Source organism: Nymphalis io, chromosome 19, assembly GCF_905147045.1.
Source record: "Nymphalis io chromosome 19, ilAglIoxx1.1, whole genome shotgun sequence".
NCBI classification, from domain to species: Eukaryota; Metazoa; Arthropoda; class Insecta; order Lepidoptera; family Nymphalidae; genus Nymphalis; species Nymphalis io.
Window position 1 is genome coordinate 4367566 of NC_065906.1, and position 12572 is coordinate 4380137.

Here is a 12572-nt window from a genome sequence, read left to right on the forward strand (position 1 = left end):
TAAATGACAAATGTATCTTCAAATTTAATTTTTATCATGTTTTATTTTTGTGTATATCTTTCACCATACTCAATTGCCTTTGTTCTATCGTTCCATGAAAAACATACGTAAATATGGTTTTCAATATTTTATTGTTCTATATTTATTAATTGAATCCGCCACATCCGACAGAACCCTAGGGAAATATCTCAATTCGAGAACTACGAGCACCTACGTGGCAATATTTCTCTAGATTTGACAAATTCCGCTATAACCTTTTTTAATAAAGTTACGCAGTCTATACTTGAGTTACCGCTAAGTAGGCTTCCATTAGTTATTAAAAATAATCTTATTAGTAAAGCCTCTGTAAACTCTGTTTCTAAATAAAAGAAAATATTGTAAAATAACAAATACAAATATAATATAATGTGAGAATACTAGTCTCGTAGGAATTTTTAATAAAGTAAAAACGGATAATATATCAAAAATGATTTATTGAAAACAATATTGCTTGTCATACAGAAATTGGTAATTAGCAATAACAAATTTTCAAACTATGTCTTTTGCATTAATACAATTTTTTAAATATATTCTGGTATATAAATAGAAAAATAAAGATTTAATATTGAGATTTTTTTAACTTTACAATTGTACTAATTGAGTGGTAATGCATACCTACATCCTCGACCAATATCACTTGATAAGGCAAACTAAAAACTGTGATTTTTCATTAAACTTTTATAAAAATGTTATCATTCAAATAAATATAATTTTTCAATCGACATTACGAATTTGAGATCTTAATTAATACACACTTATAAAAAATATTATTAGAGTTATTAAATAATATAATATAAAAGTTAACAAAAAAAACACTATAAAATAAGGAATGCTCTAGGGAATGGAAAAAGGATTTTTAAATAAATATTTAACTAAAATTATCCCAAACCGATGATTCTTTAAAAGAAAAACTAACCAATAACTACTTGTTCTTCAAAAAATAATAGGAAATATGCATATGCTATAAATATATATTTTATTCTATTTAGAATATTCACTTACGAGGATAATTTTATCACAAAGTTACTTTTTCTTATAATTCTTCTTAAATTTTTACCAAAACAAAAGATTAATACCACTATTTGGTAAAGCTAGTGTATAATATACCGATGTGAATAACAGTATACACGTAATTTGCTTTAATTTAAAAAGTTATTGCAATGACTTTTCTTTATATTATTGTTGTGCTTCTGCAATTTTATAATTGCTATTTCGTTTTAATCTGAAATATTATACTAAAAATAAATAAGTTTATAAAATAAAAATTTAAGTGTATAAAAAAAAAAACATTAAGTTTATACAACCTGTAAATTGTGATTGTGACAGTCACACAAAATGTAGATTAGATTATGTGTTGATCTCCAACAATATTTTTAAAAACAATGTACCTAATCACACCAACTAAATCTTTTACATATAATAAAAAAAAGATTGCATATTCCCTATTTAAAATGGAGACTTCTAAATAAAGTCTTTATAATGACAACCTATTCTTACACATTAGGATGGGGGATCTCTTGAGGTCCACTTTTTTTTATTACTTTTAAAGTGTCCTTGCTTGGTTTGGCAGTATCTGATGGTATTTTTTCTTCAACTGGTATCTGCTTGGTTGAAGGCTTAGGCATACTTTCACCTGATTTAGTTTTTTCTTCAGTATTTTGTTTTTTTACATCAGGATTCTGAGATTTCTTTTGAACGTCTTCTGATTTTGTCTCGGAATTTATCTTAACCTGTTTTGGAACAGTTTTGGTTTGTCCCGATACTTTACTTTCGGTTTTAGATTTCGGGTCAGCATCTTTAGATGGTTTAACTTTGGTTTCAGTTTCTTTAAAATCTGGTTTAATTTTAGTTGCACTGGGCTTCTTATCCGTTTCTTTGGGTTTAGTAACTTGTTCTTTGGGTACAACTTTAGCCTTAACTTCGGGTGCTTTGGGTGTAGGTTTAGATTCTTTCACAGGTTCTTTAATTTGAGGTTCCTTGGGAACGACTACAGGTTTCTTATTAGCTTCTCCAGAAACCACTTTAGGTTTATCTTCAGATTCTTTTGTGAGCACTTTAGGCTTTACCTCTGCTTCTTTTTTGACTACTTTCGGCTTGACTTCGGCATCCTTTGTGACTTTTGGTTTTATTTCAGATTCTTTAGAAACAACTTTTGGTTCTGTTTGCTTTTGGGTAGTTTTTTGCTGCTGTTTAGGTACTTGTTCTGATACTTTGGGTATTTCTTCAACTTTTATTTTAGGTTGTTCTTTGACCACTGGCCTGTTACTAGAGAAAGCTTTCTTTAAAAGTGGTGGAGCTGGTACAGCACCAACATAGTCTTGTGTGTGAGGACAGCCAGTATACAATTTATCATTAAAGACAATAGCATCACTTATGTGAGCTATGGTTCCATCCGTATTGTAGTATGAAGCAACAATATTACCATTCCAATCAATTTGAATAAGTCCTGACATTGTAGCGGCCATATGAGAAACACTAGCAAAGTTTCCAATCTGCAATAATGTTTTATATTAATATAATACATATTAAAATAAAAATAATGAAACGAATAGATGCTAAAGTTATATATTAAACTATAAAATAGAATTGTTTGAAGTTTAAACATTTCTTTTTCTATCTACTATAACTTATAAACAACTTAACATGCTTATGGTGCAAATTCTTACTTTATATACGATTTCTTCAAAGACATGATTATGGAACTGGTCACTGAGAAACTGGAAGGGAAGTTCAATAAGGAGGGCGAGTCTTGTTATGAACTTTCTTGCAAGAGGTGTTGAGGCCAAAGTCCTGATGATCAAAGGATTTTCTTCATCTAATGCGTTGTAGAGTGATATTAATACACCAGAACCGTCGGGAAGAGTGCGTATGTTATCAGGAATACCTGCGAAATGTATGACCATTAGTGAGTTTTTATTGAAACTTTGTGATGATTACTTTCTATTGAAACAATTTTTTTTCTACTATCTAATAAATAATGTCTTCCAGAGCGATTTCGGCCACGGCGGCCAATCTCAAGAGAGATTAGCCAACTGCGCAGGAGATATTATAGAGCGCAAGTGTGTGCGAAAACACAAGTGCACTCTCTCTTCCCTCACTCTCATAATCCGATGGGACGGCAATCCGACATGACCGGAAAGAGTTCAGGCGCAGGACCAACGGCTTTACGTGCTTTTCGAGGCACGGGAGTGTACACACTTCCAACTTCCGGGATGCTACTGAGAATTTTTTGACAGAAAAACCCAATAACTATTTATTGGCCCGACCTGGGAACTGAATCTACGACCTCCGGGTCTGCGGCCTTAAATCAAGCCACTAGACCAACGAGACTGTCATGTAATAAATAATGATTACAATAACCTACTATATAATCTTTCTACTGTAATCATAAAATATATTTTTTTTGCTAACTACATACCTTTATGTATTTTAGTTTTTTATAAAATCAAAATAAAACGTAATTAAAACCTAGTCACATATTAACGATTTGCATTAAAATTTACAAGACAATTTACTTTAAAAACAAACTCCAAATCTGAAATGGCCTTAGAATTTCAATAACGTTATGAATATTGAAAAAATAGTCAAAGTAGAGGAAGAAATCAAAAATCCAATAGACTGTCAGGTGATTCCCCTAATAGATATAAGCTTTGAACTCTGAATTATCACTTTAAACTTATAATAATTTTAATGAGAACAAAGGTAATGAGTATTTTTCTATAAATATAAATGATGATGAAGCAATATACCTATAGAATATATATTGCATGTATAGAACGGTATCAGCCTGTTCATGTCCCACTGCTGGGCTAAGGCCTTCTCTCCCTCTTGAGGAGAAGGTTTTGGGGCTTATTCCGCATATCATTATTCATATAACGCATATTATATATGTATATATACATATATAATTACGATATTTAAACATTTATTATAATGTCGGAATTTTGACTAACCGTGTAATGTATGTAGAATGTAGGTACATAAATTAAATAATGTGAATAAGTTAACTAACGATAACAATACCAACCACAGCATTAACACTTTTGTAGTATTAACCAAATGTATTTGTGTCATTACTTTGATTCATTTCAGGTCTACTTTGACCCAAACGAACAAAGTATTGCTATCATTTGGTTAAAACGACTTATTTTTTATAGAATAGGAAGGCGAGCATATGGGCCACCTGATGGTAAGTGGTCACGACGCCCATAGACATTGGCATTGTAAGAAATGTTAACCATCGCTTACATCACCAATGCGCGACCAACCTTTGGAGCTAAGATGTTATGTCCTTGTGCCTGTAATTACACTGGCTCACTCACCCTTCAAACCGGAACACAACAATACCAAGTACTCCTGTTTTACGAGCTTGCGTAAGCTCTACCACCTTTTTTATAAGTACATGGTACATGTTACTATTCTCCACAGACACGAGTTGATTACTTTTGAGATTTATGTTTTTGGAAATGAAAAGAAACATAGTAGTTAAAAAGAAAATATCGTAACTTTTACAGCAAGAATCATTGATTAGTTAATATTTGCACACACTATTAATTAAAAGTTATTTAAAAAAAAATTATATACCTGTGTATAAAGAGAGATACCTTCAAAACGGAACACAACAGTACTAAACAATCTTATAAATATTGCTATTTGGCGGCACAATATCTGATAAGCATCAAGTCAAAATAGTTTATAAGCGCGTTTAATTTTATTTGCAAACTCATTCGTGACTCGTTTATATTTAACTGCCTTGTAATTATTTTAGCATAGAAACTTCAAACAAATTTATTATTAGATATACTGTTAATAGCAAAGCAGTTCACAAGCATAGCAGTAAATTAATTGCTTATTTTAATTTTGATAGGGATTCTAATTCACATGAATAAAAATCGGTATGGCAAATTTGATACAGTCATAGTCATTCATTTTTAAAACTCTTTTATCAGTTTTAGATGGTATTGTTATTGTTATTTGTATATATTTATATATATATACTATACTTATACTATACTTAAGGTACTATATATATATATATATATATATATATATATATAAGTTAATAAGCGTAATAGTCAATTGAGAACAGATTGTGTATGTGTCGCCGTGTATGGGCCGATCGTTGAATTGGCCACATCGTGACACGCCGGATCATGATCTGGCCGGCCATATCGCGATGAGCTCAGTAAATAGTCGGGCGGATCGGCGAGAACAACTTATTTGTCGATATTATTAGCTAAGCACTGGGCGTATCTTGAAGTAGTTGCATTTCGCGTCGACGTTCTCAACGTATTGTTGAAGTTAGTATTTTGTTCTTTATAACAATTCTAATGTCTGTACGTTAACGATCCTATTTTATTTTAAGATTCTAGAACAAATCAAGACATGTTGGTGTCCATGCAGCGGGACCCGAAGAAACTATTATTGGATTTCAAAATATGATGTCATGGAAACTTATTACAAAGAATTCTTAATATTAAAAAAACTGTTAGAAAGATCTAGTTATTTTTTTTTTATTTAGATTTTTAATTATTCCAAACACTTGGTTTCTTATCACCAAAGAGCTGTAATTCTACAAGAAATTTTAACAATTTAATTTTTTAAATTATATTTTTGTTTGCTAAATCCTTGGACACCCTAGACAAACGATATGCCTAAGTATCGCTGGCCAAATTGTCAAACGTCAAGCGTTGAACGGTATGGCTGTTGTGGGCATATCACGATGTGGCCAATCCAACGATCGGCCCACGACATATAGATTACTGTACAATTGTGTATTCTGCGTATCGCAATGATAAATAGTAGCCAAAAAGCTACTAAGATTTATATTAGCCTTAAATAACAATACTTTAGGTATTAAGTTTCAAAATATTTGGGTTTATTAAGACTATTACGTATCTTATTATTTTTCTATAAGAAAAAATATTCTAGTTTAATTATCTAAGATAATTATTGTTACATTAATACTTTTAAGAAATAAAATAATAACAATATTAGTAATGAAGGTATCAAAACTTGTAAAATACTTTAACATCCTAAAGATTCACCTGTGTAAACAATTACCTAAGCTTGACACAACTGAATATCATTTGAGGAATACTGATTAATATTCCAATAGACTGAGTCTGCATAATATTCCAATAGAACAGCCAAAATGTATTATTTAACAAAGTTTTTATTTATAATAGCATTTAGCAAATTAGTGGCAACTGATCAAATCTATGAAACCGACATGAACTTTCGAGTGGAAGCCGGTACTAGAACATGTTTTTTCGAAAATGGCAAAGCTGGTCAAATGATGGAGTTGTACTATCAGGTACTCGACGGACAACATGGCGACTTAGACATATCCGTTGACGTAATAGATCCAAAAGGAGTTAAACTGATATCAGATTACAAGCACTCGCAGAACTCAATCATAATGGACTTGGAGTACGATGGCGATTATGTATTCTGTTTAGATAACACATATAGTGTTATGAACTCGAAACTAGTGTTTGTGTATGTCGTTATAGAAGATAAAAAGTCGGAGAATGAAACTGAAGTCAGTGTAATCGACTCGGAAGGGCAAGAACACACAGAGGAAGAAATCCTGGAATGGATGGGTGTGGAACAAAATGGTGACACATATACCATTAAAGTTACAGAAATTGCGGATTCGTTGATGCGCACTTTGAATTACGTCGTGCGCGCCCGCCATATGTTAGATATGTATAGTGCCAGCAAGTCTCGAGACAGCTACATTGCTGTAGAAGATACATTTATTGTAGACATGTGGTCCGCTTTACAGATAACTTTCATGATGTGTGTTGGATTTTTGCAAGTTTACATGATAAAAAAATTATTTGACCGACCTTGTAATATCCACTCTACTTATTAAGGTTTTCAATAATTATAAAATCTTTTATTATATTAATGTTTATATCTATAGTAAAGGAATTTATAAATGTGAAATCCCTAATTGCTTGCAAATATTTCCACTTATTAAATGTGCTATAATATTTTAAGTTTTAAAACTTGTTTTCTATATAAAAATATCATACTTTGGCAAAAATGGAATTTTGCTGATATTTTTATCATCCTTTTGTTATAAAAACTTATCAGATTACTGAAAATATACATGTAACTATCAAACGATATGTTTTGTTAATAAAGAAAGATTAGTTATGAACTTAATGTTTTAAAACAATAACATTGTTGAATTCATGATAATCTTCATGAATTCAACAATGTTTTATTTATCTAAAAGTTTAAATTTAAATTAAGCAATGTATACTGTATTTATTTAGCTCTATTTTACCTGGCAATCCTGCAACAAATACTTCAGATTTGCCTTTCTTTGGTCCATTTAAATAATATTTCATAATTCTAAATCTGCTTGTTTCTGCCACCAGCACAAATTGGTTATCTGGAGAAGTTACCACGCCATTCGCAAACCACAGGTCATCAAGTAATACTTTGCTCTCATTTTTAGCAGAATTGTAGTGGAACAACCTATTAATTTTTCAGTTATTATTTAATAAAAAAAAATATGGTGATATAATATAATATATAAAATAATATAATTTGATTCCTTGAATATTGACACACTATGTAATGAATATAATAAAAATGTTATAAGCTGACTAACACATTTACAGGCCTAAATAGGAAACTTATAAGGCTTTTTAAAGGTTATGAATAATTATTTTAACTGTTATAAATTCTAAATTAAAATTTTAACTACATTAACATATATCATTATATATTATAGTGATTATTTCTAATTAATTTATTTGGGTGTTATTACCTTCCACCTGGATCAGAGAACAGAGAAAACACACCATCTTTTAATTGGTAGTCGCTGCTAGAATCAGTCCAATACAGGTCTCCATTTTGACCCAGTGCTACAGAATTAAATATTTTTGGTGTTCTTCCACTTATAGGCACTCGAGGTGAAACCAAAAGTTGCTTTTTGTCTGTTACTAAGTTGACCTTCCATATGCCATGATATGCATCAGCCACATACATTAATTTATTTTTTTCATCAATTACAAATCCTAAAGGACGTCCACATATATGCTCCTGGACGAGACCGGCTATTCAAATGTAAAATATTTTTTAATAAAATTAAATAAACAAAGTAACACACCTATAACAAAAATATTGGTACTCACTGCAAGGGTCTCCAATTTTGGTCACGAAGGTCACATGGCCACCTGACGATAATTTAACGATTTCGCCGGTTGCAAGCGTTGTGTACACCTCACCATTATATATTTGGAAAGCTTCTGGTCCCAGTAATTTACCCTTAAATAAGTGTTCTGCGTTATTTAAAACAGTATTAGGCGCTAATACTCCGATTAATTGTTGAGTTGGCTCGATCCTAAAATGAATTAAATATTAGTAATGCCTTTCACATAACGGTATTATCGTAGGTTATTTCAAGTTCAAAACTTACTCAATGCTTGTAAACTTTGTATACGGTGGAAGATTAGGAATAAGAAGAATTATAGCTATAATAATAGCTAAATATACTATTAATTTAAATATCTTTTTTAAAATTCCAACAAGAAACCCCATAGTGATATTTGATCCAAGTTCAAAGTTACTTAAAATTGAACTTGACAAAAAATAAGGAAGCTATAAGTCAGCTCACTACTCACACTCACAGAGAAAATAAATCACTAATCAAGTATCAACTATCACTTTGATTCTTTCCAAAATCATAGAGTAACTTAACTTAATTTGACAGTGACAGGAAAGGTTTTCACCTTTTTTATTACTATGACATTTATGACATCCAGAGAGATTGCTTTTTTCAACAAACGTCAAAATATTGACGAAAATTTGATTATAATTCATGTATATGTAATATGTATATCATAATATGAATTTGCGGGGCTGGGTTTTGAAACATTGGGCCCATGGTCGTCCGATACAAAAAGAATCATAAAAGATATTTCTAAGAAACTGGTCCACACTTCTGGTGACCAAGAACTGGCGCTTATTTAGCCCAAAGGCTGAGTCTAACGGTGCAGAGAGGCAATAGTGCCGGCGTCTTGAGTACAAAGCCACAGGAAAATCTTTTAGACGGCGTGTTTTTGCTTTAAATTTGTAATCTGTATTTTGTTCTTTTTATTTTAATTTTGTATTTTATAAAAATGTCTGTACATATTAAGAATTAAATATATAGTTTATAATTCACAGTTGCACACATGAATCGATAACATAATCAATCTATATTAATATTATAAATATAGAAGTAACTCTGTCTGCCTGTTACGATTCCGTGACTACACCACTGAACTGAATTGAAATTTTGTACAGAACAAAGAGACGCAAAAAATAACATAGCCTACTTTTTATACCTAACACGTACTTATCAGGTGGGAGAAATCGCGGGCGAAAACTAGTAATTTAGAAAACGAAAATATTTAATCTAATGTTTAGTATTTTTTCTGATGTTAAATACTAACAAGTTCATATACGAATAGGTAATTCGATTCATATCAAGTAATGTATTACTACTAATGTATTGGTAAAGTACTTCTTTTTACATTTTAAATGTATAATATAATTAATTACAACGTTTTGTGCTAATGGTTATCGATAAGTAATTTATACATAATTTATCATTGTCTTAGATTTGGCGTACTAATTCTGATGTGATATTGGTTATGTTATAGCTTAGTTAAAGCTAAAAAGATTGTAAGAGGATGATGATCAAAAGTTTTTTTGTGATGTGGTAGAAGTGTCACATAGCTATAATACAGGCATTGAAAATTGAAATTAAATTTAAAATCAATATTTGGACAAATAAAACGAGATATTTTGGTTTATTTAGTCAAAAAAAAATTAAAGGCTTTGAGATGCTTAAAACGCATTATTCATGCTTCGCGGTTTTTGTGACATGTAACGCAACGCCGCTAACACTTCGTGCGACTGTAAAAAATAATTTAATATTCAAACAAATTCGGCACTATATTTTTTTAATATCTTACAAATTATAGCCTATAATATTTTTATTTCTTATGCTTTATTTCTTTGCACATATATAGGAAATAAGGATACAATTTGTATTCTACTCTGTGTTGCTATAGATTGTTGTCTATGAGTTAGAATACTACGTAGACAGAGAAACTAATAGACGCAATGACGATTTCCTTCTCACTTACTCTAGAAAGAGAACGGAAATTACGTTACAGATGGTTTAGACAGAGATAGAGTTATCAAATCTTTTGTCCCTTATCGCGTAACCAGTTTTGGTGATTGTTTCGCTACTTAAGTTGCGTGTCAAAGTTGACAGTTGGAGCGTTCATTGTGTTTTTTGTTAAATTTTCCCTTATTTTTATGTTATAAAACGATTCTAATTCAGTGAAAATCCGAGAAACAATGCTTATATAATATCGAAGGTTAAACAATCGTGCATTGTCGTATTATTTCATGTTAAAGCGATATCAAAAAGAAAATTGCCGGTGTGTGTTTTCACGCGTAAGTACGACTATTTTGTCCCTAAATATAGTTTCTCAGGGATGTTTATTTATGCCGTAGCATGACGGAACCTTATTTTGCATTAAAATTCTAAATATAATAGGATTTTCCAGTTTTTTATCATTCATAACCTATAATTATTTATCATGTAAGTGCTGCCAGCGTCAGTTAAAAAAATTGTCCCAATTTTCGATAAAAACTATCGGCTTGTCGACAATGTAAACAAATAAATACGGAGTCCAATAATAACATAAAGTGCTTCGTTATATGTAAATATGTTATTTTAATTTATTCGTTCTCCTATATATAATTTCCTAACGACAATATTATTTAACATTCTTCATGAATATATAATAATATTAGATTCAGAGTCAAGAGGTTAACAAAGAAATATATGTGGCAACCATTCTTTATTAATAATTTAATTGTGTGTTGTAGATTTCAATTGCTAATCCAGTACCATATAAAGATGCTGAAGTGCTATTGATAACGGAAACAAAAACAAACAATGCAATTGTTTTTGGGTGTAGTTGGAAGACAAAAAATATTTTAATTAAAAAAATGTATAATAAATATTTAAAAGTAAAATTTAATAATCTTATTTTGTTTTAATGAAATCCTGAAAATTATTTATCTCCCAAAACGGGGAATGCAGTTACTATAGCAACATTATACGCACCATTGACAAACTGTCTCTGTCTCAATCGCGGTTTCACGGCCCCTTGGTCTATATGTTTCTCTGTCTATGGAATACTATTATACTCTGTGCTTATATTTGACGTAAACCGTTTGACAGCTGAATAAAATATTTCTTCCTTTTCAGTCGCTTCACCCGCCATTTTGGACGTATTTCGTACGTTTACTAGTGAAATCTATCAATTAAGATGGGTCACGCTAACATTTGGTATTCCCACCCCCGTAGATACGGACAGGGATCTCGTTCATGGTATGTTTATGCTCTAAATTTTTATATATCTGACTTGACAGTAAGAATTTCTTTGGTTAGAACACGTGTTTTAAACAGCATAATTTTTCAGCCGCGCCTGCTCCAACAGACACGGACTCATTCGCAAATATGGTCTAAATATTTGCAGACAGTGCTTCAGAGAGTACGCACACGACATTGGATTTAAGAAAGTAAGTTTTTTTAATTGGCAGCATGGCTATACATCAAAAGAAAGTAAACTTGTTAACTATGACTGTCTGCCATTTACAGGATACTTCATCTTAAAAATTAAACCTACCTTACAGTTGCTATATTTGAAATGATACTCTAATACCACTATATATATACTAGATTTATGGAATAAGCTCCAAAAAGGCAAGGATGGTATTGTCTCTAGTACAGTAATGCTTAATACTGCAGATTTAAACTTATTTATAGCTGCATATTCAATATTAATGAATAACATTGGTTACTTTAATTATGACTGAATTTGTTGTTATCAAAACAGTTGTTATTACTTGTTATGGTCAGATTTCTTAAACGATATGCAATATTTATATATTTCACAAAATATAGGCATGTTTTAAAAAATGTGATCAAGTTAATTAAAGCCAAAACTAAACTTCTTTCATCATTTGTGCACTAGTAGTGGTACAAAATATGGATTAATTTATTCTTTTAGGCTATATGTAAACAATATATAAGTGTACTTTGTTAAAAACAAAATTGCAAATCATTTATATATTATTCAAAGATAAAATTATATCAGCCATCTCTTCTTGGCAAATTAAATTTAGAAATGAAAGAAAAGGACGAAATGGGGAATAGGGCACACTTTAAATCAATTGTTAAGTTTTCTTAAACAACATATGACCTATAAATATATCTTCTGCTATCATGTCATATAAACATATCTAATAAAATATGTAACATTATAACAAATAATGTGAAAAATTTGAATACTGTTCTTTAATTGTGTATTTGTTTGTTTCAGCTCGACTAGAACGTGTTGGAGTATTAGGTTAATAAAAATTTAAACCCAAAAGTTTTTTAATTGTTTCCATACATTTTCCTATGATATATTGTCATCATACACCATATAATATATATTTAA

The 12572-nt window shown here is 30.5% G+C and overlaps 2 protein-coding genes across 2 annotated transcripts; one reads left to right on the forward strand and one right to left on the reverse strand.

Annotated features, from left to right (window-relative positions):
* Positions 1-453: 453 nt before the first annotated feature.
* LOC126775911 (adipocyte plasma membrane-associated protein Hemomucin) lies at positions 454-8730 on the reverse strand. The gene is made up of 6 exons (XM_050498075.1): positions 8480-8730; positions 8196-8404; positions 7829-8117; positions 7340-7533; positions 2706-2923; positions 454-2531 (listed from the first exon to the last, which is right to left on the reverse strand). The coding sequence occupies exons 1-6, from the start codon at positions 8599-8601 to the stop codon at positions 1533-1535; spliced, it is 2031 nt and encodes a 676-aa protein (XP_050354032.1). The 5' UTR covers positions 8602-8730; the 3' UTR covers positions 454-1532.
* Positions 8731-11289: 2559 nt separating this feature from the next.
* On the forward strand, positions 11290-12503 carry LOC126775880 (40S ribosomal protein S29). Its single transcript, XM_050498027.1, has 3 exons — positions 11290-11458; positions 11550-11649; positions 12453-12503. The coding sequence occupies exons 1-3, from the start codon at positions 11397-11399 to the stop codon at positions 12459-12461; spliced, it is 171 nt and encodes a 56-aa protein (XP_050353984.1). The 5' UTR covers positions 11290-11396; the 3' UTR covers positions 12462-12503.
* The last annotated feature ends 69 nt before the right edge of the window (positions 12504-12572 follow it).